At 43.4% G+C, this 27,074-nt stretch overlaps 2 protein-coding genes across 2 annotated transcripts in view; both read right to left on the reverse strand.

Annotated features, from left to right (window-relative positions):
• Positions 1–18,515, reverse strand: part of LOC139416199 (TBC1 domain family member 14-like) — a 70,292-nt gene extending 51,777 nt beyond the window's left edge. Inside the window, exons 1-2 of the mRNA XM_071164583.1 lie at positions 18,366–18,515; positions 10,616–11,408 (exon numbers count right to left, since the gene is read on the reverse strand). Of these exons, the coding sequence (XP_071020684.1) occupies positions 10,616–11,408; positions 18,366–18,408 (836 nt within the window). The 5' untranslated portion in view covers positions 18,409–18,515. The remainder of the gene's footprint in view (positions 1–10,615; positions 11,409–18,365) is intronic.
• Positions 18,516–21,514: 2,999 nt separating this feature from the next.
• The window catches only part of LOC139416200 (uncharacterized protein KIAA0232-like), a 33,016-nt gene continuing 27,456 nt past the window's right edge, over positions 21,515–27,074 (reverse strand). Inside the window, exons 6-8 of the mRNA XM_071164584.1 lie at positions 23,595–26,976; positions 23,374–23,482; positions 21,515–22,891 (exon numbers count right to left, since the gene is read on the reverse strand). Of these exons, the coding sequence (XP_071020685.1) occupies positions 22,875–22,891; positions 23,374–23,482; positions 23,595–26,976 (3,508 nt within the window). The 3' untranslated portion in view covers positions 21,515–22,874. The remainder of the gene's footprint in view (positions 22,892–23,373; positions 23,483–23,594; positions 26,977–27,074) is intronic.

The following is a 27,074-nucleotide window of genomic DNA, read 5'->3' on the forward strand; positions in this document are numbered from 1 at the left end:
TTGTAAGCAACAAAAAAAAAAGTGTTCATTTTAAATGGTTTGGGATGAGTCAGGCCGCAGAGTGAAGGTAAAGCAGCCAACAAGTGCTCAGCAAATGTGGGAACTCGTTCAAGACTGTTGGAAAAGCATTCAAGGTGAAGCTGGTTGAGAGAATACCAAGAGTGTGAAAAGTTGTCATCAAGGCAAAGGGTGGCTATTTGAAGAATCTTAAATATAAAATATATTTTGATTTTTTTAACACTTTTTTTGGTTACTACATGATTCCATGTCTAATTGCATAGTTTTGATGTCTTCACTATTATTCTACAATGTAGAAAATAGTCCGAATAAAGAAAAACCCTTGAATGAGTCGGTGTTCTAAAACTTTTGACCGGTAGTGTGTTTGAAAAGATTGAATCCCATCGAGTCCGTGGAACCTGGGACTCACCAGGCACAGCGAGGAATGGAGGGTGGTGGCAGGGAGAATTCAGCCATCTTAGTCACCAAATGTTACATTTGAAGGACAGAAGTGACCACAGGTGTCAGAGATAACTGGGAAAGTCTGTGTGACAGCGTGGAGAGACAGCTGACCAGAGGGAATAGACCCCCACGGGGGCTGTCATGGGCTAGCTACCCATGTTGGCAGTCTCCGACGCTGCTTCAGTATGTTGGAGACACCCGCTAAGTGCTACTGAAAGTCAACAAAGGAACATACCCCTAGAGCCTGCGAGAGCTGGGGCGCAAGATGGCTCAATGACTGATCACACGGCTACGGACCCAGGAACGGAAACGACTACGAGTAGGAACACAGCACATGAGACAACCATAACAGCAGCAGGACACACACTTCAGGTGTGCAGCTGTGGTTGGGAGAGAGTAACATCGGCAAGGGGGTTAAGGATCCATCAAGGGAGGAAAAAGGTGCTTGGGAGAGCAGAGACGGGGACCTCGCATTGACCAGTACTTCCTACGAAGCAGCCAGTCAAATCAGTCGAATGAAGCACAGCGACGGGACGCAAACCAAAGTTCGCAGAGCATCAGCACCCCTGTAACGGAGGAGGATAACACAAGCACAGAAATGCCGGTGGTTGAACTCACCCAACCACAGAGACCTCTAAAAATAGGAAAAGATCAAAGGGCACAGACCGAGTGTGAAGTGGCCCAAAGCTGTTGAAAAGAGAGAGCGGGAAACAAATCAACAACGACCTGACAAAAAAATTATTTAATCCATTTTAGAATAAGGCTGTGATGTAACAAAATGTGGAAAAAGTGAAGGTGTCTGAATACTTATTTTTAGAATTCATGAGATAGATGTCCTACCCTACCCCTTTCAGATAATAAATGCAATGCAGTATTAGACTTATTAGCCATTTAATGATTGGTTATGCATAATAAGCGTCTAACTTACAGCCTCTGTATCTTGCGCAATACGCACACACCTGTGCTCCGCTGGCCTCCTTAAAAACGCTCCTTAGCTCTTGGAGTCCCATGTAAGACAAGCTATACTACATGTTATTTTTTTTAGCATTTCTTATACCAATACACTATTCAAAGAGGGACGCAAGGTCTTGTTTGCTGATAACTCACGGGTAGTTTGAATGAGGAGCAAACGTGTGATTGCGGTAGGCTAATGAAGTTATTTATGCAGACCCAAAAGCATTCAATCTTCCTGAAGAGAAGTGAAAGCCTTCAGCATCTAATTCTAGTCCTATATCATTCAAGGAGGTCATTAGAATGATGAAGCTAAGGACAACGAAACTTAATTCATTTATCTGTTGAAAGCGAGGAAGGAATGAAGCAACAACAGAGAGAAAGGAGGCAGGCTAAAAACATTAGGGGATGCGTCAGCCTCCTAATGATACAATAGGCCTTGTTATATTTCAAAATGAATATCAAACTCGCTCGGCTATACTCGTAACTTTGTAGGCCGCATGTCATGGCCGCAAAAAATCTTATCACAGTATAAAACATGTTTTGAGATGGTATGATGTTATTTGACAGTATGTTTTTGAATCATAAAAGTATTAAATTAGCTTCAAATCAACATTTTATTGGTCACATACACATAGTTAGCAGATGTTAATGCGAGTGTAGTGAAATGCTTGTCAGAAATAATACATTCAAAAAATACACGGCATACTTTCCTAAGGACTCGAAGCGAGGCAACCATTTATTTTATTTTTGTATACTATATCTCGACACATTGATGAAAATAGTAATGGCCTCTAAACCTCCGAGCTGCATACTGGACCCTATTCCAACTAAACTACTGAAAGAGCTGCTTCCTGTGCTTGGTCCTCCTATGTTGAACATAATAAATGCCTCCCTATCCTCCGGATGTGTACCAAACTCACTAAAGTGGCAGCAATAAAGCCTCTTGATAAAGCCAAACCTTGACAGAGAAAGTTTTTTTTTTTTTTTTTAAATACATATATATCAAATCTCCCATTCCTCTCAAAGAAATTGAAAAAGCAACTCACTGCCTTCCTGAAGTCAAACAACGTATACAAAATGCTTCGGTCTGGTTTTAGACCTCACTTGTGAAGGTGGTAAATTACCTTTTAAATTGTGTCAGATCAAGGCACTGCATCTGGCCTTCGTGCTCCTAGACCTTAGTGCTGCTTTGATACCATCGATCACCGCATTCTTTTGGAGAGATTGGAAACCCAAATTGGTCTACACGGACAAGTTCTGGCCTGGTTTAGATCTTATCTGTCAGAAAAATATCAGTTTGTCTCGGTCGATGGTTTGTCCTCTGACAAATCAACTGTAAGTTTCGGTGTTCCTTAAAGTTCTGTTTTCAGACCTCTATTGTTTTCACTATATATTAATCAAAATAGCTTTAGCTTTCACTGCTACGCGGACGATACACAGCTGTACATTTCGATGAAACATGGTGAAGCCACAAAATTGCCCTCCCTGGAAAACATAAGGAAGTGGATGGCGGCAAATGTTTTACTTTTAAACTCGGACAAAACAGAGATGATTGTTTCTGGGGACCTAGAACTAGCTTCTCCAGTTCTGCCTGCGGCTATGGAACCCTGACCTGTTCACCGGACGTGCTACCTTGTCCCGTACCTGCTGTTCTCGACTCTCTACCGCACCTGCTGTTTCGAACTCTGAATGATCCGCAATGAAAAGCCAACTGGCATTTACTCCTGAGGTGCTGACCTTTTGCACCCTCTACAACCACTGTGATTATTATTATTTGACACTGCTGGTCATCTGTGAACGTTTGAACATCTTGGTCATGTACTGTTATAATCGCCACCCGGCACAACCAGAAGAGGCCGCCACCCCTCATAGCCTGGTTCCTCCTCTCTGGGTTTCTGACTTTCTAGGGAGATTTTCCTAGTCACCGTGCTTCTACATCTGCATCGCTTGCTGTTTGGGGTTTTAGGCTGGGTTTCTGTATAGCACGTTGACATAGGCTGATGTAAAAAGGGCTTTATAAATACATTTGATGGATCTCTGTCGGCACCAGGTGTGTATGAGTAGTGCGTGACCCTAGGGTGGCAACACAAACATTAAGTCATTTTAATTGGTCTTTCTCCATTCTGATTGTTAAATACTGTTAAATAATTTTTGGTTGAATTGGTAAATTTCTCATTTGCGATCATTTCCAGACTGCCACGTAGAGCGGCACGTTATGGGCAAACAATCTAGGCCTTATTTTTCACCAAATGTTACAACTGTGATTTGACTTGCGATTTAGAGTAAAACATTTGGGTGAACTGTTGGAATCATGGAAATATAATAATTATTCAAATTCTTTAGTTAGAATATAATAGCGGCCATTTTGAATACAGTGTTGTTTGACATGACAACAAATGAAAATGCCAGGGAGGAGTTATTGTGACAGGGTAGGAACCAAAGTGTTGGTCAGTGTTTCCTAGGGGGCCCTATAATCTTTGGCTACATGTAATGTTCTCTTAGCTACTTCACATAGCTAACATTTTTGCTTAGCGCATTCCTCTTTGATTTAGAAGATACTGTTGCAGAAACATGCCGATTTAGGTCTACACCACCACTGGTATTATCACGCTATATAGCTAATAACGTTTGCTCTGACTCAGTACATTCATTAGCTAGTTAGCTAACTAGTGATTAGCATTAAAAGGCGAGCAAGATTTAGGCCAAACTTGCTGAGAAAAGACAAACTAGCTGTTTGCAGATGTAAGAAACACAAACTAATAGTGTAATTATAGACCACTAGTGGATTTATACTAAGAAGCCAAGTGAAAACAATGTTGTTGCATGTGCTGCATTGACCATGCAGACTGAACGCAAGTGTCTCTTGGTCAAGGAACAACAAATGCGCTCCTTGACTGATTGACATGGGATGGGGCTAGGTATGTGTGGAAAGGGGCATTGAGAGAGAGAGAGAGGGAGAGAAAGCAGACTGAAGTAGCGAAGTAAACTATAAAAATGGAGGTATTACATTTAAATACCAGTTTAGAAGGTAAAGTAAAAACCCAAACCAGTCAGCGTATAAATACCGGTATATCGTAAAATACGGTATATCGCCCGGTTTTATGGGTTGAATGATGTATTATTATATGGACTGGAATTATGCACAATACAGTAATACGGTCCACACTCAAAAAGATTAGCCTACTGAAGCTAGTTGAATTAATTTACCCAAGAGAGCATATAGCGAGCTTCATCAACAGGCTTTTCTGTTTTACCTACTGTAATGTGCTGTAGCCGATATCATACACTACATGGCCAATAGTATGTGGACACCCATTCAAGGTAGTGAATTTGGCTTTTTCAGCCACACCAGTTGCTGAAAGGTCTATAAAATCAAGCACACAGCCATGCAATACTGAAGAACTCAGTGATTTTCAACATGGTACTGTCATAGGATGCAACCTTTACAACAAGTCAGTTCGTCAAATATCTGCCCTGCTAGAGATGCCCCGGTCAACTGTAAGTGCTGTTATTGTGTCCATACAGAAATGGTTTGTCGAGATCGGTGTGGAAGAACTTGACAGAGCCCTGACCTCAACCCCATCGAACACTTTTGGGATGAATTGGAACACCGACTGCGAGCCAGGCCTAAACGCCCAACATCAGTGCCGGACCGCACTAATGCTCGAGGCTGAATGGAAGTCCCCGCAGCAATGTTCTAATATCTAGTGGAAAGCCTTCCCAGAAGAGTGCAGGCTGTTATAACAGCAAAGGGGAGGTGACCTACTCCATATTAATGACCATGATTTTGGAATGAGATGTTTGATGAGCAGTTGTCCACATACTTTTGTAGCGTATATGTACTGGATAAAGGCACAATCATTTGGGCTTGGAATCATTCAAATGTCTTTCAGGCTCATCAGGCTCATTTAGTATCCAGACATAGGCCTATTTCTATGCTTTATAATGCTTTGAATGACACTTCCAGTTTTGCCGAGAAATACTGTGTTACCTGGCAGAAAAGTGATTAAATCTCGGGATGGAACATTTGTAAAACACCAGCAAAATATTCAACCCTAATCGAAACAGGAATAGTGTCTTTCACTATAGGCTGTTAAAGACCTGTAAATGTGGCTCATTTAGCCAATAACCCTTGTTAATTGATGGCGCTGGCTGCGTGGGCGGACGCCCTAATGGGTTATGCACCCAAATGCATACGGATGACCAGTACATTCCTCAAATATCCAATTAAAATCTCAGAAACCCTGGTGTGTATATGCACTTGTGTGTCTCTGTGTCAAAAGATGGTATCACAGGATGAGGTGTGAGAAGTTTTGCGTTTTACTACAGAGGAAACTACACTGCTCAAAAAAATAAAGGGAACACTTAAAACAACACAATGTAACTCCAAGTCAATCACACTTCTGTGAAATCAAATTGTCCACTTAGGAAGCAACACTGATTGACAATAAATGTCACATGCTGTTGTGCAAATGGAATAGACAACAGGTGGAAATTATAGGCAATTAGCAAGACACCCCCAATAAAGGAGTGGTTCTGCAGGTGGTGACCACAGACCACTTCTCAGTTCCTATGCTTCCTGGCTGATGTTTTGGTCACTTTTGAATGCTGGCGGTGCTTTCACTCTAGTGGTAGCATGAGACAAAGTCTACAACCCACACAAGTGGCTCAGGTAGTGCAGGTCATCCAGGATGGAACATCAATGCGTGCTGTGGCAAGAAGGTTTGCGGTGTCTGTCAGCGTAGTGTCCAGAGCATGGAGGCGCTACCAGGAGACAGGCCAGTACATCAGGAGACGTGGAGGAGGCCGTAGGAGGGCAACAACCCAGCAGCAGGACCGCTACCTCTACCTTTTGTGCAAGGAGGAGCAGGAGGAGCACTGCCAGAGCCCTGCAAAATGACCTCCAGCAGGCCACAAATGTGCATGTGTCTGCTCAAACAGTCAGAAACAGACTCCATGAGGGTGGTATGAGGCCCCGACGTCCACAGGTGGGGGTTGTGTTTACAGCCCAACACCGTGCAGAACGTTTGGCATTTGCCAGAGAACACCAAGATTGGCAAATTCGCCACTGGCGCCCTGTGCTCTTCACAGATGAAAGCAGGTTCACATTGAGCACATGTGACAGACGTGACAGAGTCTGGAGACTCTGTGGAGAACGTTCTGCTGCCTGCAACATCCTCCAGCATGACCGGTTTGGCGGTGGGTCAGTCATGGTGTGGGGTGGCATTTCTTTGGGGAGCCGCACAGCCCTCCATGTGCTCGCCAGAGGTAGCCTGACTGCCATTAGGTACCGAGATGAGATCCTCAGACCCCTTGTGAGACCATATGCTGGTGCGGTTGGCCCTGGGTTCCTCCTAATGCAAGACCATGCTAGACCTTATGTGGCTGGAGTGTGTCAGCAGTTCCTGCAAGAGGAAGGCATTGATGCTATGGACGGGCCCGCCCGTTCCCCAGACCTGAATCCAATTGAGCACATCTGGGACATCATGTCTCGCTCCATCCACCAACGCCACGTTGCACCACAGACTGTCCAGGAGTTGGCGGATGCTTTAGTCCAGGTCTGGGAGGAGATCCCTCAGGAGACCATACGCCACCTCATCAGGAGCATGCCCAGGCGTTGTAGTGAGGTCATACAGGCACGTGGAGGCCACACACACTACTGAACCTCATTTTGACTTGTTTTAAGGACATTACATCAAAGTTGGATCAGCCTGTAGCGTGGTTTTCCACTTTAATTTTGAGTGTGACTCCAAATCCAGACCTCCATGGGTTGATAAATTTGATTTCCATTGATAATTTGTGTCATTTTGTTGTCAGCACATTCAACTACGGTATGTAAAGAAAAAAAGTATTTAATAAGAATATTTCATTCATTCAGATCTAGGATGTGTTATTTTAGTGTTCCCTTTATTTTTTTGAGCAGTGTATAATTTCCCATCTAAGCTCCCGAAATACACGAAGCCAAAACACACACACTCAGACCTGCCAACCCTGTCCAACTTTTTAGAGTACCAGACGCACGAGGCAAATTGGAGCTTCAACTTGTTTGCATAGCACGTGCCGAAGTGGGGTTCCCCCGCACTGTTTGAGTCTGATCACAATTATAGAATTGTACCAAATCAAGTCTATAAAAGGTTGGAATACTTTATTGACAGCGTTCCATTCAGGAATGGAACTTTGAGGCACGTGTACTCTGCATTTTTTGGGGTTCGGGTACTGCTGCTCTGTCTGTTTCCCGCAGTCTCCTCACTCATCATCTGACATAGCTTTACTGACTAGCTGCAATAACAATGAGTTGCAAAATTACCTGCTAATATTCTTATTGCATGGGACCCATTGTATGCTTACTTTTTTTCATGACCACATGTGCTTAGACAACCATTATGAATCACACCTGGTTCAGTTCAATCCTCTAAAAAAGGTATTTACAAAACAAATAGTCATACTGATAAGTACAGAACATATCAAATAAATGTTTTGTGGAATTAGCACAGAGATAATTATCTATAACGTTTTTCTTAGCAAATGCCCCCAAGTCTCTATAGTAAAGGAACGCTTGTCACCTCTCAAACAGGGCCAATCACTTGGGCCAGCTCACAAGTATTGGTTTATTGACACGGTTCCTAATCAACACTAAAACAAATAAAGCTTAAGCAGGCTACCACAAAGGGAATCTGAACGCTGTTCGCTAGAAGAGTCCGGTGTTTCAGTCTGTGTGAAAGGTGCCTATTGTATTTCTTTGAAATCTAGTGCAAAGACATTTTAGAAGCAGTGCCTCTATAGCCAACACTGGACACTTATTCATTCTTCATCACGCAGTCTTCTAAAACCCCGACTCCGTTTAATGCCAAGATGTTTATATTTATTTTTGATTGATATATATACAGTGCCTTGCGAAAGTATTCGGCCCCCTTGAACTTTGCGACCTTTTGCCACATTTCAGGCTTCAATCATAAAGATATAAAACTGTATTTTTTTGTGAAGAATCAACAACAAGTGGGACACAATCATGAAGTGGAACGACATTTATTGGATATTTCAAATTTTTTTAACAAATCAAAAACTGAAAAATTGGGCGTGCAAAATGATTCAGCCCCCTTAAGTTAATACTTTGTAGCGCCACCTTTTGCTGCGATTACAGCTGTAAGTCGCTTGGGGTATGTCTCTATCAGTTTTGCACATCGAGAGACTGACATTTTTTCCCATTCCTCCTTGCAAAACAGCTCGAGCTCAGTGAGGTTGGATGGAGAGCATTTGTGAACAGCAGTTTTCAGTTCTTTCCACAGATTCTCGATTGGATTCAGGTCTGGACTTTGACTTGGCCATTCTAACACCTGGATATGTTTATTTTTGAACCATTCCATTGTAGATTTTGCTTTATGTTTTGGATCATTGTCTTGTTGGAAGACAAATCTCCGTCCCAGTCTCAGGTCTTTTGCAGACTCCATCAGGTTTTCTTCCAGAATGGTCCTGTATTTGGCTCCATCCATCTTCCCATTAATTTTAACCATCTTCCCTGTCCCTGCTGAAGAAAAGCAGGCCCAAACCATGATGCTGCCACCACCATGTTTGACAGTGGGGATGGTGTGTTCAGCTGTGTTGCTTTTACGCCAAACATAACGTTTTGCATTGTTGCCAAAAAGTTCAATTTTGGTTTCATCTGACCAGAGCACCTTCTTCCACATGTTTGGTGTGTCTCCCAGGTGGCTTGTGGCAAACTTTAAACGACACTTTTTATGGATATCTTTAAGAAATGGCTTTCTTCTTGCCACTCTTCCATAAAGGCCAGATTTGTGCAATATACGACTGATTGTTGTCCTATGGACAGAGTCTCCCACCTCAGCTGTAGATCTCTGCAGTTCATCCAGAGTGATCATGGGCCTCTTGGCTGCATCTCTGATCAGTCTTCTCCTTGTATGAGCTGAAAGTTTAGAGGGACGGCCAGGTCTTGGTAGATTTGCAGTGGTCTGATACCTCCTTCCATTTCAATATTATCGCTTGCACAGTGCTCCTTGGGATGTTTAAAGCTTGGGAAATATTTTTGTATCCAAATCCGGCTTTAAACTTCTTCACAACAGTATCTCGGACCTGCCTGGTGTGTTCCTTGTTCTTCATGATGCTCTCTGCGCTTTTAACGGACCTCTGAGACTATCACAGTGCAGGTGCATTTATACGGAGACTTGATTACACACAGGTGGATTGTATTTATCATCATTAGTCATTTAGGTCAACATTGGATCATTCAGAGATCCTCACTGAACTTCTGGAGAGAGTTTGCTGCACTGAAAGTAAAGGGGCTGAATAATTTTGCACGCCCAATTTTTCAGTTTTTGATTTGTTAAAAAAGTTTGAAATATTCTACTTCATGATTGTGTCCCACTTGTTGTTGATTCTTCACAAAAAAATACAGTTTTATATCTTTATGTTTGAAGCCTGAAATGTGGCAAAAGGTCGCAAAGTTCAAGGGGGCCGAATACTTTCGCAAGGCACTGTGTATATAAATAAATAATGCTTTGTGTAACGTGGATCATAATTACTGTTGCAGTCTATCAAGATGCATGATCCTCGTAAAATGTTGTAAAAATATACACATTAAAAATAAAAATCAGGCCCTATTTATTTCTGCGTACTTTTAAGTTGAATCTAGTACATGGACAGAGAATTGCGTAGTTGGTACGCAAAATGCGTGCATGTTGGCAAGTCTGCACACTTTGTTCATCCAAGCCCTGATGAGTGTTTGTGGACAGATTGACTGCACACACAAGCAACTACACCCACTCAAACATAACTGGTGACTGTTTGATTACCGAGATTGTGCAAGGGTACCAATAAGGATACTGGGGATATAGGCTAGCCAGGGAGCTACATGTGAAACACCCCTGGCCTAGACTATACTGTACACAGGGCAGGCAAGTTGACGGAACCCGACTCTGCGTGTGTCGAGAGGTGTGAGTGAGCTTTTTGAAGTTAGCACAGCAAGTTTGAGCAATGTTTTTCAATAATGTGGTATAGCTGTACAGAAAATATGGGGCATGTGTTTACTGTAAGCACTGAATCTTACGCATATCTGCTATGTGTAACTCACATTTCTTATAAAAACAGTGCACTATGTCAATGGGGGATTTGCATTGAAAATTGGTTTACACACACTGTCAAGATCACATAGTGATAACCTTCACTGTGTAGGCAGATTTAATCTTACCGGTTGAAGAAGCTAGCCAGTGGCCCCAGCATCTTGGGCTTGCCCTCATCCTCTGCCCCCAGACCCATGTGTCTCCGCCGCGGACTCCGCAGACCCCCGCCGATATCACCGCCTGGCGACAACGACAGCGCCACGTCTGAGAAGTGGGCGCTGCCGCCATCGTCAGTCTCCATGGTGACGATGGCGCTGGAGTCGGAGGTGACCATGAAGTCCAGGATGTCCTCGTTGGACGCCGACAGCGTGGCAGAGAGCTCCGTGCTCAGACTCGACACGCTGCACACCGAGATGTCGTCGCTGCGGTTCAGGGCTCTGCCTCCCACACCACTCATCCCCATTGCGATGACTCCCACACCAGCGCTGGACCTGGGGGCGGGGCTGAAGAGGCGCCCCAAGTCGTAGCTGCTGCGGGGGAAGGTGGAGGACTTGCGGAGGCCAGCGCTGTCTCCAGACTGGTCCAGAGAGAGAGTAGCGGGGCCCTGGTCGTGGTGGTTCGACCCCAGGGTAAAGCCACTCTCTCCTGGGTGTGGGTGGGCGTGGATGTGCTCAGGGTGATTGATCTCCAGGGTGGGGATGCCAGAGTCCTGGGAGGCCAGGCTGTTGCAGTCCTGGTCATCATGGCCCCGCTGGGGGCTGCCGTAGTGCTCGGCAGAGGCCTTATAACTGGGCAGGGAGTGCTGGGTGAGGGGGGGCTTGTTGTGCTCATGGTGGTTGTGGAGGTCTGGGCTTGGTTGTGCTGTGGAAATGGGGTCTATGCTGACCATGCCATTCTTCATTATGGTTCCTCCAGCAGCATCTGGAACGAACAAGGAATTAATTGAAACATAGCTGTTATAGGGACGAGAGTCTCCTACTAGTGATAATGTCATATAGTAGAGTGATGGTTGTCTGGATGGCCTCTAAATGGCCAGGTACAAATGTTTTTGCAAAAAGACATTTAAAAATGTTCATATTGTCCTTCGGCGTGACGTTTTTCAAACAACATTAGCATACAGTTTAATTCATTGGACCAACTTTGGTTTGACAGGTCAGCAGAGCAAGAAAGTCATGCTCCGTAACCTAACTACTGAGGAAAAGTAGGGCTAGGACAGAGATTAGGTTCTCTGCTGACAAATCACTGACTCAGAACCCACCTCCCCATTAGCCAGGCCATCAAATAGCAGTAACAATGGAGCAGAAACATACAGGGAAGTGAAAGAGGATCCGGACAGCAACCAGGCTGAAACTGAAACCCAAAACAGACCTCCTGTACTGTGTTCCTGCCTGGACTGCAATAAATAAGCGAAGACTGTACATCGGAGTCCAGGCTACAAGGGGTCTTACTGTTGAGGTCCAGGAGAGAAGACCCCTCGGAGAGAGGTGTCAGACACTCCCCCCCATTTCATAATTCAGGGGAATCGGAATTAGAAGAGAGGGAAATTACATTAATTGGGAGAAATAGCTTTGAAAGTTCTTTAAAAAAAATATATTGGATTGACAAGCTTCTAAAAACCTATTTTCTACCACAGTAAAACTTAAAGTACAGTGTAAAGCGACAGGATACCATCAGTGTCATTGTGTGAATCTGAAGGAAACTGTGACAAAAGATCTCAGTTCCCACAAGTTTAACGTCTCCTGAGCAGAACTGGAAGAGACACTATGCTGCCGCCGGGTGTGTGTGTGTGTGCGTGTGGGGGGGGAATAGATATACTACCCCTGGCACAATACTTGTCACCAAGTGCTACAAGAAAAAGGGTAAAACATAGTATGAGAAAATAAAGATTATCTGGCAAAAACAATAGGCTACCTGCTGTACATATGATTGAGAACTAAATAAAATTCCTTAATAATAGCAGTTTCCCACTGACTAAACTGACCTAAAGCCCCGGTCAGCTTTAACCTGATCAAGAGTTTGTCATGTGAGTGTCAGTTGGACTTGGCCACAAGACAGGCTGGAAACAAGGAGCGGGGAGAGACAGAAGAAAGCAGAGCGAGATAGACAGACAGGTTGTCACTGAGCTAATGAAGCACATGTTTCTTTTAATATCTAAACCTCACACCTGGCAGAAAGAAAATGAATCAATGTTGTCATGGCAAGGGATGTTATCACTTAAAATGATAATGGTTTGTCTCCCAGCCTGGAATTCAGAGTCGGATGAGTGGTAAATCATTTTTATAGGAATTAAAATAACATGTTAAGCGTAATCTGTATTTGGTAAGAAGCTGAAATGACACTGCATTTTGTCTTCATCTCCTCACAGTAGTATTTTTGTTAAGATGTCATGCGTATGGCAATTTCTACTCCTGGCCGGTATGTGAATGATTGCCTTCCGCCTTCCGCCTGGCTACTCCAACCTCGTCCAACAGCTCCCCCCCCCCCCGCAGCTACTCGCCCAAGCCTCTCCAGGTTCTCCTTTACCCAAATCCAGATAGCAGATGTTCTGAAAGAGCTGCAAAACCTGGACCCGTACAAATCAGCTGGGCTTGACAATCTGGACCCTCTATTCCTGAAACTATCCGCCGCCATTGTCGCAACCCCTATTACCAGCCTGTTCAACCTCTCTTTCATATCGTCTGAGATCCCCAAGGATTGGAAAGCTGCCGCAGTCATCCCCCTCTTCAAAGGGGGCGACACCCTGGACCCAAACTGTTACAGACCAATATCCATCCTGCCCTGCCTATCTAAGGTCTTCGAAAGCCAAGTCAACAAACAGATCACTGACCATCTTGAATCCCACCGTACCTTCTCCGCTGTGCAATCTGGTTTCCGAGCTGGTCACGGGTGTACCTCAGCCACGCTCAAGGTGCTAAACGATATCATAACCGCCATCGATAAAAGACAGTACTGTGCAGCCGTCTTCATAGACCTTGCCAAGGCTTTCGACTCTGTCAATCACCGTATTCTTATTGGCAGACTCAGTAGCCTCGGTTTTTCGGATGACTGCCTTGCCTGGTTCACCAATTACTTTGCAGACAGAGTTCAGTGTGTCAAATCGGAGGGCATGCTGTCCGGTCCTCTGGCAGTCTCTATGGGGGTGCCACAGGGTTCAATTCTCGGGCCGACTCTTTTCTCTGTATATATCAATGATGTTTCTCATGCTGCGGGCGATTCCCTGATCCACCTCTACGCAGACGACACCATTCTATATACTTCCGGCCCGTCCTTGGACACTGTGCTATCTAACCTCCAAACGAGCTTCAATGCCATACAGCACTCCTTCCGTGGCCTCCAACTGCTCTTAAACGCTAGTAAAACCAAATGCATGCTTTTCAACCGTTCGCTGCCTGCACCCGCACGCCTGACCAGCATCACCACCCTGGATGGTTCCGACCTTGAATATGTGGACATCTATAAGTACCTAGGTGTCTGGCTAGACTCTAAACTCTCCTTCCAGACCCATATCAAACATCTCCAATCGAAAATCAAATCAAGAGTCGGCTTTCTATTCCGCAACAAAGCCTCCTTCACTCACGCCGCCAAACTTACCCTAGTAAAACTGACTATCCTACCGATCCTCGACTTCGGCGATGTCATCTACAAAATTGCTTCCAACACTCTACTCAGCAAACTGGATGCAGTTTATCACAGTGCCATCCGTTTTGTCACTAAAGCACCTTATACCACCCACCACTGCGACTTGTATGCTCTAATCGGCTGGCCCTCGCTACATATTCGTCGCCAGACCCACTGGCTCCAGCTCATCTACAAGTCCATGCTAGGTAAAGCTCCGCCTTATCTCAGTTCACTGGTTACGATGGCAACACCCATCCGTAGCACGCGCTCCAGCAGGTGTATCTCACTGATCATCCCTAAAGCCAACACCTCATTTGGCCGCCTTTCGTTCCAGTTCTCTGCTGCCTGTGATTGGAACGAATTGCAAAAATCACTGAAGTTGGAGACTTTTATCTCCCTCACCAACTTCAAACATCTGCTATCTGAGCAGCTAACCGATCGCTGCAGCTGTACATAGTCTATTGGTAAATAGCCCACCCATTTTCACCTACCTCATCCCCATACTGTTTTTATTTATTTATTTTTCTGCTCTTTTGCACACCAATATCTCTACCTTTACATAACCATCTGATCATTTATCACTCCAGTGTTAATCTGCATAATTGTAATTATTTGCCTACCTTCTCATGCCTTTTGCACACAATGTATATATAGACTCCCCTTTTTTCTACTGTGTTATTGACTTGTTAATTGTTTACTCCATGTGTAACTCTGTGTTGTCTGTTCACACTGCTATGCTTTATCTTGGCCAGGTCGCAGTTGCAAATGAGAACTTGTTCTCAACTAGCCTACCTGGTTAAATAAAGGTGAAATAAATAAAAAATAAAAAATAAAAAAAATAGTTCCTGAAAGTAGTACAAGCCTAGTCTGTTTCCTGTGTTTGGTTTAGTGTCGCGGGAAGGCATGGACACATTCCACATTGCATAGAGAAGAACACTATCAGCGACTAGGCTACACAAACAACAATGCTTAAGATAATAAAGACTAGATGCTACACTTCCTCTCTGTAATATATTAAGCACCTCTACTAGAGAGAAAGAGAGAGAACAAAATGGTGTAATAAAACGTACCAACGTAAAAGGGATTCCGTGTACGCATAAATACAGACAACGCGACTGAACTGAAGGTGACAATGCTGGACACAGACTGAAGACTGAGTGGAGCTGAATGAGTCTAGGCCTGCTCACTTTGACAAGTGTGAATCCTGCATCACACCACTCAACACACCCTGAACACACATAGCTAGTGCAAAATTGCATTGTTCTCATTATTGCTGGAGATGTAATGAATAGAGACTAGAAACTCGTGTTGCGTTACAGTGGTGTGTATTCATGGATGCCAGTGGATATATTTGACCAATAAAACAATATATACAGTACCAGTCAAAAGATTGTAAACACCTACTCATTCAAGGGGGTTTTCTTTATTTTTACAATTTTCTACGTTGTAGAATAGTGAAGACATCAAAACTATGAAATAACACACATGGAATCATGTAGTAACCAAAAGTGGTAATCAAATCAAAATATGTTTTACATTTGAGATGCTTCAAAGTAGCCACCCTTTGCCTTGATGACAGCTTTACACACTTGGCATTCTCTCAACCAGCTTCACCTGGAATGCTTTTCCAACAGTCTTGAAGGAGTTCCCACATTTGCTGAGCACTTGTTGGCTGTTTTTCCTTCACTCTGCAGTCCAAATGATTGTGGAAGCCAGGTCATCTGACGCAGCACTCCATCACTCTCCCTCTTGGTCAAATAGCCCTTACACAGCTTGGAGATGTGTTTGGTCATTGTCCTGTTGAAAAACAAATGATAGTCCCACTAAGCGCAAACCAGAATGCTGTAGTATTATTTAATTCTGAATAAATAATTGACAGTGTCACCAGCAAAGTACCCCCACACCTTCTACTCCATGCTTCACGGTGGGAACCACACATGCGTAGATCATCTGTTCACCTACTCTGCGTCTCACAAAGATACAGTGGTTGGAACCAAAAATCTCAAATTCAGACCAAAGGACAGATTTACACCGGTCTAATGTCTATTACTCGTGTTTCTTGGCCCAAGCAAGTCTCTTGTTATTGGTGAGCTTTAGTAGTGGTTTCTTTGCAGCAATTTGACCATGAAGGCCTGATTCACACAGTCTCCTCTGAGATGAGATGTGTCTGTTACTTGAACTCTGGGAAGCATTTATTTGGGCTGCATTTTCTGAGGCTGGTAACTAATGAACTTATCCTCTGCAGCAGAGGTAACTCTGGGTCTTCTTTCCTCATGAGAGCCAGTTTCATCATAGCGCTTGATGGTTTTTGAGACTGCACTTGAAGAAACTCTCAAAGTTCTTGAAATGTTCCATAGCGACTGCCCTTCATGTCTTAAAGTAAAGATGGACTGTTGTGTCTTTTTGCTTATTTGAGCTGTTCTTGTCATAATTTGGACTTGGTCCTTTGCCAAATAGGGCCATTTTCTGTATACCACCCTTAACTTCTCACAACAGAACTGATTGGCTCAAACGCATTTAGATGTAAAAAAAAATCCACAAATTAACTTTTAACAAGGCACACCTGCATTCCAGGTGACTTCCTCAAAGCTGGTTAAGAGAATACCAAAAGTGTGCAAAGCTGTCTTCAAGGCAAATTGTGGCTACTTTCTTGGGTTTCTACATGATTCCATGTGTTATTTCATAGTTCTGATGTCTTCACTATTATTCTACAATGTATAAAATAGTACAAATAAAATAAAAGTCCTGGAATGAGTAGGTGTGTCCAAACTTTTGACTGGTACTGTATATATAAAATAATGTATCTTCTGTCTCTGTGTTTTTATATTTTTCAGTAAATTCGCCAGTGGCTGAATCTCAGTGGATAAATAATCAGAGTGAGGGAAACAGCGCCCCTCTGTCGCAATATGTGTAGCCTATGTATCATATGCTGTCTGGACTGAAATAGTATGACATGCTGCTGCCATTGCATTTGATTGATTGATTGATGTCAGCAAGCATTTGGCCTCCCTTGATAAAACAATTATAAAGAAATTGCCAATCAGCGTTGAACTGAGCTCAACTTTGGGTTGCATGCTAAATCAGGCCTTTCCTAAGCCATGGATGGAGATGGGGATTTAGCTCATGGTTTTGACTTAATTCTCTGTACAGGCCAATGATTATGACACCAGTTCTGATCTAACCATTAATGAATGTTGTGCCATTGGCCTGAGACGATTGAAGTTCAATACATAGCCTAGCCCTTTTAGGCTCACATTAACTAGCTAGCTAACTTAGCTGGTTCATTGTTGCCCATGCGATGAAGTTAGGCTACCGAGCTAAAATGCTTGCTAGCTTACAACAACAAAAACTAAAAACGTACAGTATGACAGAGCCATAGACAGTTAGCCAACACAAAAGAGGATGGCATTAGCATTCAACTAGTCTACAAGTCGGGAAAGTAAAAAAACAACACAAAAATCACCTCTGCACGCATGCGCGCACACACACAGAAATCAGTACCATGTACAGCAACACGATATTTAGCAACATTGATTGGGCTAAATTGTTTTCAGTATCTTTAAGTTTGTTTTCAGTGTATTAAACTAAGTGTAGACTTGATTTGATTATGTTTAAAATGTTTAAGTTGAAATGGTGCTGAAAGTGCAGTACTCCTGTTGTCTTTGTGCTGACTTGTGATAACTCTGTGGTTCTTGTTAATAAACTGTTGAAAACATGAACTTGCTTGACCATGTTGCAGGTCATATAACTCTTCCTTACATGAAATATGTTCTTTGTGGAGTTCACCGGACAGATGTTGGTCTCCAGTTGTGATGAAACAAACATGTGTAGTTGAATTTATTCCGCCATAGTGTGACTTATTTTTGTTGTCACGGCCTTATTGGATATCACACTGGCATATGAACGAATGGGTTATAGAGCCAACAACGCAATTATCATAACATCGGTTGAAGTATGGATTCTTTACTGGCTTGGCTTCCTCAGTGATTTTACCCACGCACCACTACTGTTGAGTTAGACTGTCACTAGAGGAAAACACAATTAGGTTCTTCCAACCACAATGTATTAAGTTCAATACATCACCATTGAGTGGCAATCACTATGAATTTCTAATCATTTGCAACTGCACTTTCATTGCCAGTGCCATAGGCAATTATGTCATTATGAATAAATAGGCTACTGATTTGCATATCACCCCACCTGTTGCTCCAGCTCCACTACTAGCCTAAATCAAAATGCCAAAAACGACAGTTTACCTACCACTTCCTCTCCGGTTGTTGGTCCCCTCCGTGGAATGTGCCATGTTGATGCTACAGGTGGGGGATCGACGGGGCAGGTTGCTGTCGGCTCCTCGATCGGACCATGATGATACGTTGCTGCAACTTACTTAACCTCACCTCCGCTCTAAGCATAGCTTGATGTTTGTTTACAGAGGAAAGTGTCTGTTAAGTACGCTTTTAGGACTCATTGACACACACACACACACACACACACACACACACACACACACAGTGTCATTCAGCCGTGATAGGTAAAAGTACGAGCCGTACGAATGTGTCATTTTGTTGGCTTAAAAAGTGCCACAAATGCCAATCATGTCAACTTGGCAAACGACTCGTTCACGCGATTGCCAACGTCTCAAATGATACGCTGCGTCAGTTCTATACGCTTCCGTTTTCCATTATTAAAGCCGATAGTGTTGCTCAAACGTTACAACAGAGCATTAAAGAACTACACAATCTGGATTGGTTTATATTCTATGAAAAGACACTAGGTAAATTTATCCGGTCTTTGTAATAACATACCTGTCTCGGTGCTTCCGCAGCCATTTTAAAATAAACTTACCGAATTGAGCGCAATGTAATCGAGCCAAGAAAACGACTGCGTCGATGACTTCACCTGTCAGCCGCCAAGGCGTGAATAATCGTCTCATTGTCTCCATCCAATGTCACCATCACTAACAGGACAAGTTTCTCAAAAGTGGTCAACTTGTGGTAAGTTGAACATTATGGTAAATTGAGTCCTTGTTAGAATGTTATATTAGGACGCCAGATGACAATGAAAACAGATGGTGTTCTATGCATTTATATTGTGACACTTAGCTGCTATTCTGTATTGGACGTAATGCAATGTGGGGTTTTCGATTATTTTCACTCAGTCTCCACATATGCAGAATTTAAAGTCAATCACTTTCCTATGACCACATAATGTATAAAGTGTATATTTCAGTCCAGCAATTCAAGAGCAAATAAAAGTAGTTGCAATATATTTGACCATAGACAGATGACAAGGTTGTACCATTTATTAGGACTATTGTATCTGTATGTAGCAGATCGTATCTGCCCTCTGGTTTCAATGTGGAGCCAGGAAGGAGACTAATTTCTGCAGAATACTGCCTTCAGTGTAAAGATACACTTTCTCAAGATATCAAATTCTTTATATTGATATTCTCTACAACTATTATGCCCATTAATTATAACACTGAACTAATGGCAAAGCATCCTTAAGTACAGTGAACATTGTGCAAATAAGACATGAACAGAACCTGAGGTGATTTGGTTTATACCTTTATTCGATTTAAAAAAAAAACTCCAATGAAAAAAATAATTTACTCGGGGTGTACATGAAATTAAAACAATACAACCACTTGACACAGTTGGGAGAAGGATGAGGGAGTAAGGTATGGGATGAGCTGGGATGGGAGGGTGTCATCTAGTGGAAATGAAGAGACAAGGAAAACTGGTTTTCAGTGCTGGATATGCTGTTCTTCAGACCACAGTACAATCAAAACTCAATTTGTTAAACCTTTTCAATGTAGTTTCAAATGCATACTCTCACTTGATGCATTTTCTCGCCAAATTTTTTTCTTCTCAATATATAAACAAAACCTTACCATGGAAGAACATAAAAATGAAAATACATGGGAGTTTGAAGGAAATGCATCTATTTAAGTGCTTTGTGACTCAGTCTCATATCCACACTCACCATTTTTCTATTTTTATTATCACTTCTTTAACCTCACCTGTACTTATTTTATATAATTAGAACCTGTTTTATTTATTCAACTTAAAGAGATGGTGTGATGTTGGCATGCTGCTTTTATTTGAAAGACACTCCATAACGGTTGGGTCTTTATTTTTTCAGCTCTCCCTCACTCAAAAATAACTTTTCATGCTAAATTAAGTGAATTTCCCCCACATACGCTTAAATGTTTAAGTTTACATGCGCCAAGATATTGCATATGACCGAGGGCCATGAAAAGGTCATCCTCACATTACCTATGCAATCTCAAATTGCTCGGCCAGCTTCAAAAGTTAGCTCTAAAACTAAGTGCTGTACAATTAACTGTACAAATCTTGGGATTAATAAACACATGTCAATTTTTTGCTCAAATAAAGTTTCAGTACTAAATTAATTCTTGAATGAAAGTACTGATGCACTGCCACATACTTGTTTTCCACCTACTTTAAAAACAAATGTTTAGTATTTAAGTATTCCTGAGTGACTGACAACTGTCTAAATAAAATAGGAATTGAAAGCAGCCAGAAATTTTCTGAGCAGTCTTTCATTCACGTTTCGATCGGTTTAACACAAGTGAAGAACATACAATAAAGTATGGGGCAGACACTGAGGCCCTGGCAAATTGAAACAGTTTGCTATTGACTTTGCCAAACCAACTCAAGATACCACTGTCCATTAAGAGGTCTATGAATAGTAAAAACCTAGGATCAATGACAGTGCTCACACTGTGCCTTGTGACAGTGCATTTAAACCCGTTTGTGCACATGTTGTTGGCAGACATATTTTGGGCTGCGCAACGAATGCATCACAAGAGTACATGGGGGCATGGTAACAAACATTTGTTGCCTGTGCTTCAATTCCTAAGTCTTCTGAGGGCGAAAATATTCAACCAGTTCCCCCCAAAAATGGTATATGGACTAATATTTTGAAAGGGAAGGAGGGAAACAACAACCTGAAATATCCCCCTGCAGGGATATAAAGATATGCACAACGCATTTAGTCTAAAGATGTGATTTAATAGTCAATGCACAGGCCACAAAAACAATCAATCCAACATCTTAGGGCCTCAAATTAAACGTAGTTTGTGCACTTGCACTTAGAGGGTTTGGGGCACAAATATATTTAGCATTTCTCTTGGTAAAGATCTAGCACACAATGTCATTTTGAACCAATGTCTGTACGTGTTCAATGCAGACACACACGTACGCACACGTAAAAAAGTGAGAAATGTTTGTATACTGGCTACTGTATACCAAAAATGAAAGTAAAACACCCCTCTAAATAAAAATGTAATATTTTCGTACTTCGGTGGAATTATGTAATTTTTGGTTGATCACCTTTTCCTCTGTTTTATATTACACTTTTCAGTTAAGTAGTGTCAGCATACATTTTTTATTTATTGCCTTTAATATCCTGCTTCTGCTGTAGACCTTACAGTCCAATGAGCATAGTGATACTATATTCTTGTAATACAGTCTGAATTTGTTGCCACCTGATAACAATATTTAAATCAAATACCTGTAACTATTTACTTGAATTGTTATTACAGGCCAGTTAACTTACTAGTTCTTAAAATAAAAACCAAGCCCACATAAAGTGAGAACCATCAGCAGTCAATTATTTTGCTTTTCTTTTTTTCTCTCCAAAATATCCTTCCACTCTGCCTCAACAAACAAAACTACAGGATCTACAGATCACGGCCACAATATCGATATTGCAACAGTAATTCATAGCACCAATTGTTTGTACTATGGAGTTGATTTTGATTGCACCAAATCGGTGCCTCTGTAGAGGATGACTGTAATTAAATATTTTTGCAAAGAGCCATTACTCCCCAAATTGAACTCAAACGTGCTTTTTTTTCTTGTTGCATTGAACATCAGTTTTGAAATATTTTTCTTTTTTTGGAAGTTTTGTACTTTTTTTTGCCACAAACCATACTACCTACGTCTACTACTAAGGTTCTGAAAGATTGACGACCACCCTTCTAAATCATACTAATTTAGAGCAACTTTGCACACTTCTGGGGGGGGGGGGGAATCTTTGATACAGATTTTTCAGAGGAAAGATGCACACATTCTTTCTCTTTCCACATTCAGAAAGGCACCCATGCTACCAAAATAAACTATTATTGCACAACTCAAAAATCGCCACATTCTTCCTTCACTTTCTGAATGATAGGGGTGGAGAAAGAAAAAGAGGATGCTATCGCAGTGCTTTCATACAACGTTATGAAGAGCGACATCACAGTCAATTCATGGAAATTGTAGCAGTTACACTAGTAAAGAAGGAATGAGACTAGTAGGACAGGCACAACCATTTGGACACCACAACTACCAGTATCCTAGTTTAAAAGCAAAAAGAAAGCTGGAAAAACCGATGGAAGGAAAAACAAGAGTCCCTTATATCTATCTAACTGTGACTAATGAAGATTATTAATGTCTGGAAAAATCAACTAAAGCAAATCTATGTATGCATGTATTCAGATATCGCATCACAAAGACATGTAGAACTTTTTTTTTTTTTTTTTTTCATATTTTCACTCTTTTGTTGTGGTTGTTGATTACATACGATTCAAGTTAGTAAATGAAAATCAGCAGGGTTGGGATGTGGTGAGGGGTTCCTCTGTCCAGAAGCCTTTGGTTTCCCGGTCCTGAGGTCTCCCCTATATCTGCTAGTAGAGGTGCAGTCAAACGAGAAGAGGTTATATCCTCTCGACAATAGGCTTACACTCCACAGAGCTAGTTATCAGATGTTGCTGCTCCCTGCAGGAATAAAGACATTGGGTGAGAAAGATGGCCTCCAGTACAGTGAGCTTGTGCACAGGGTATTTGTTAATTTAGCCTCAGCTTAAAGCAAAACAGAACATTTTGTATTTGATCACTGGATTCAAATGTGTTAACTGGAACATGTTTGAAGATTGTGTCACTGGGGGGGGAGGTAGAGAGCGCTGGTGTTGGCCTGGCTGACAGGTATGTCTATTCTAAAGCACTCTGAATAGCTGAAACCTATAGGAATGAATATGCTGGCTGTGAATGCTGATGACTTGCAACTAAAATACACATTTTAATATTTGTAATTCAGTTTAAACTAAGTAGTTGCATATAAAATGACCAATTCATGACCCATCTGCATCTGTCAGGACAAACAAAATAAAATCTAAAGCTTCCAAATTTAAAGCAATAAAAATGAGGTAATCCCAGCCATAGGCCCAAGATATATTTACCCCAACTCTGATTGATCATACCTGTACACTGAGATCCGGGGAAAAGGGGGGAACAGAGTTTGTTCTGCCACCAGCACTCATCTTGCTGGCTGCCAGTTCCTCCCTGTCCACTAATATTTAATAGAGGGAACTAAAAAGAAGAAAGGCAAGGTATTAGTCTAACGCAGGGGAAACTGTTTCATTGTAAAAATTTAAAGTCTCTTCTGATCCAACCCACCTAGACATTCTTATAAGATTCTTACCTCATGCAAATCTTCAATGAAGTCATAGGTTTTCCCATATGTGGGACACTGACCAGCCGCTGCACATTTGCAGGCTTCCTTCTCTCTGCAAGATTCTTCCTTCTGAATCTGATTGACTGGGACGTCTATCCGTCCACTTGCCATCAATGTTGCTGCTCCTGCTGCGGCTGCCATTTCGCAGTCTAAGCAAATCTCTTGCTCAGCGATTGGCAGAAGGGTGCTAGAGCCCTCCTGAGAATCCAGTGAGGTCTGGGCACTCTTCTCCATGCCAGACTTCTTCAATCTGGGCAGGAACTTACCAGATTCCAGTTCTGACTTCCCGTAGCAGGGGCCCTCGTTTTCTGCGTCCTCCTCTAGCGGTTTGAGGTCTGCCTGAGGGTCATCGAAGACATCTGGCAGGGCCAGGAATGGAACACTCTTCTCCTCTTCTTTCTCAGAATCAGCCTCCGACTCACTCCCTCCACCGGGCGACAGCTCTGAGGCGGATATGGGTCGGAAGTGAGTCCTGGGGGAGATGCGGATAGCTCTGTATTGGGTGGTCTGGTTGATGCCGTATAGCCGTGGGTGGAAAGCGTCGTTCTCAGAGTCCGAGCACAATATAGACTTGGGCTTGAACCCCGGGCTGAACGAAGCCATGTCCTCAGGCTCGAAGGAGCATTCTACATGGAGGACTTGAGAGAACTGATTGTTCAGATCGAAGGACGCAAACGGGTTGTCGAGTCCTGGCTCTTCGCCTTGGAAGCCTGCACAGGATCCGAGTAAATCTTCATGGAAGATTAAAGAAAATCCCTTATTCAAACCTTCCCCACTTCCTTTAGTAGCCTGGTCGCTCTGCCCGAAGGAGACCAGGGGCCTCCAGAAGGGCTTATGGCCAGGGGCAAAGCAGCTGCCAGTATTCATGAACACGTCTGTACCAGCAATGGTGACCACATCTGAGGCAGAGGCGGCAGCAGCGGCACACTGTAGCAGGCTGCCTCTCGCGTCGCCAGGCGGCACCACAGCCCAGTCCTGATCACCACTGAATGTCTTCAGCTCTCCGTACACTCCTCCCAGGATGAACGATGTGTTGTCTTTCTCAGGGTTCACGTCCCAGGGCTTGGACGGCGTCATGTAATCCCCGGAAGCATTAATCTTCGAGAGTTTGTTTTTGGCCAGGAGGGCCTGCTCTTCATTCTTGCCTTCCCACAGGTGGTACTCAGAGTGCTGCACTGCCTTCTTCAGAGGCCCCTGGATGGGACCAACTTCCTTTACCTGCACGTCAAGACAACCGCAGTGGTAGCTGCTCGACTCTTTGGAGAACAAGCCCTCGCCTGGCTTCTCTCCTCCTAGTGATAGTTCAGGATCTCCATCTCCGATAGCTGTCCAAATGTCCTTTATTATCCCTGAGCTGTAGTTGTCACACTGTTGGTTTGTGTCATGCGAAAACATGCCAGCATCATACTGTTCTAACGCTATCCCACAAATGGACTCCAATTTAGATTTCTTTGCGAAGGTCGGATTGGACACTGTGCCAACATTGGCCTCATCGCACTGACGACCGGTGTCTTCTTGTAAAAAGTCCAGGATTTCTTCCTCTAGGTATGTACCAGAGATGGGGAGGATTATACAATTCATCTCTTCATTGCCAATTAGAGCGGACTCCTCTGTATGAACATTTATTTGCTCATTGTCTGAACGCGTCTCTTCCGAATGTGACCATGGACTGCAGGTTCGGGTTGAAAGGTTTGAACAATGTTCAGTTTCATCGAAGGCACTATTTTTGGTCCAAATTAGCAAACGAGACTGCTTGTTACAATGTGGTTCTAGACAGCTACTTGAATCTGTGTTGTTTTCTTGACCAACGGTGAGTGAGTCGCAGGGAAAAGAAAGAGTGGGGCTATCGTACTGGAGCTCAAAAAGAGAGAAGCAGGAGTTGTTCAGACCAGACGCTTCGCTCGTGGCTTCTGGGAGATGAGGCTCCTCCAGGTTTCCAGTGCTGATGGTGAATGTAACACCGTCCAAAGCGGGGGAGAGCTGAACGGGTGAGTCCCCTACAAAGCTTTCTCCATCCTTATCTTCAGAGCTAGAGGATGAATAACATCCCCAGATCTGAGCCATGTTTTCCAAATCCTGCATGAAGAACCCATCAGCTGCCAAAGTTTCCTGACAGTCCACCCTTATTGCACTTTCCCCTTGCAGCTCAAGGCCATCTAACACTAAACAACATTCTGTCTCAAAGTCTCTTTGTTCTTCGCTATTCTGTCGAATCATGCTCAAGATCCGACTCTCTTGTACTGAGTCTGAGGCACTAGGATCCAATATGGATTGATAAATATCGACTTCATAGAAGTGAGTGAATTCAGACAGATGGTCATCATCTAAATCTCTACTATCCTCAGGCGGAGGGAAGCTTGAGGTCCCATTGAGGTCGTTAGCCTCCTCATTTGAGTCGCCTGGCACCTCAACAAAGTGCCCATCCACAAAGGTTCCCGCTGCCAGATACGCCCTCTGAAAGCTTGCGTTGGCAATGTAGATGCCTTGCATTCTCTCAGACAGCCTTTCAAAGTTAGCGGACATAGTCGAGTCGTCTGGAGAGTCCACCTTACTCCGGTACTTTGTTTCCAGTTTGCTCTTTCTGCTACTGAAAGGTACAAAATACTCTGTGATGGGCTCTGTGTACCACAGGGGCTCTTCCATGTACTCCTTTTTGTTGCTGGCCTCAGCTCCGGACTCCTTTGCGTCCCCCCAACCTGGATATTTTCGAATCTCCTTCAGCGGCCTGTTCCCCTTTTTGTAGAGCTGTGTTTGCCTTGCAGAGCCTCCAGTGGTGCTGCTGCTGCTGCCGCCTCCAGCGTTCCTGCGCCCCTCTTTGTCAATGGCCTGCAGAGCCAGTTTCACTTGTCCTCTGTTGCGCCCCCGATTACTCCTGCTGCCCGCCTCCTTGGACTTGTGCCTGATTCTGACTGCTTTCCTGCTGGAGATTTTGGAATCGCCTGGGTTCCCGCTGGAGCTCGAGCCAGCCTCGCTAGAGCCAGAGGACCAGGAGCGAGGCCGATACTTGCACTCTGACCTGTGCCTCGCCTGCCTCTTGCTGTGAACGGCAGCCTTGTCCTCCGCTGTTGCGCCACCATGGTATCGGTTCTCTTTCTCCTTCTTGCTGCGTCGCTGTTGGGCTCTCTCGCTGGTTGGGTTAGTGGTAGTGCTGCATGCCTCAGGGGTTCTCTCATTAGCAGCTTCACCATCGCTGTTGCAATCTTTTGGGGAGGAGGTGTCAGTGCTGGTCTGCGGGGCTGCAGAGGATGATGAGCCAGAGTAAGCGCTGGCTTTAGCTTTGTTCCACACCGTCATGATCTCTTGGAGACAAACAGATCCCTCTGACAAAGGAGGAAAGGCTTCATAATACCTGCAACAACGAGAGAAAATGTTGTCAATTAAGAAATAATAAAATGAATGAGCACATGTTTAATGGGCAGAAAACTAAATCAACTAGTTCTGCCAGCT

This window comes from Oncorhynchus clarkii, chromosome 9 (assembly GCF_045791955.1).
Source record: "Oncorhynchus clarkii lewisi isolate Uvic-CL-2024 chromosome 9, UVic_Ocla_1.0, whole genome shotgun sequence".
In the NCBI taxonomy this organism is placed as follows: Eukaryota; Metazoa; Chordata; class Actinopteri; order Salmoniformes; family Salmonidae; genus Oncorhynchus; species Oncorhynchus clarkii.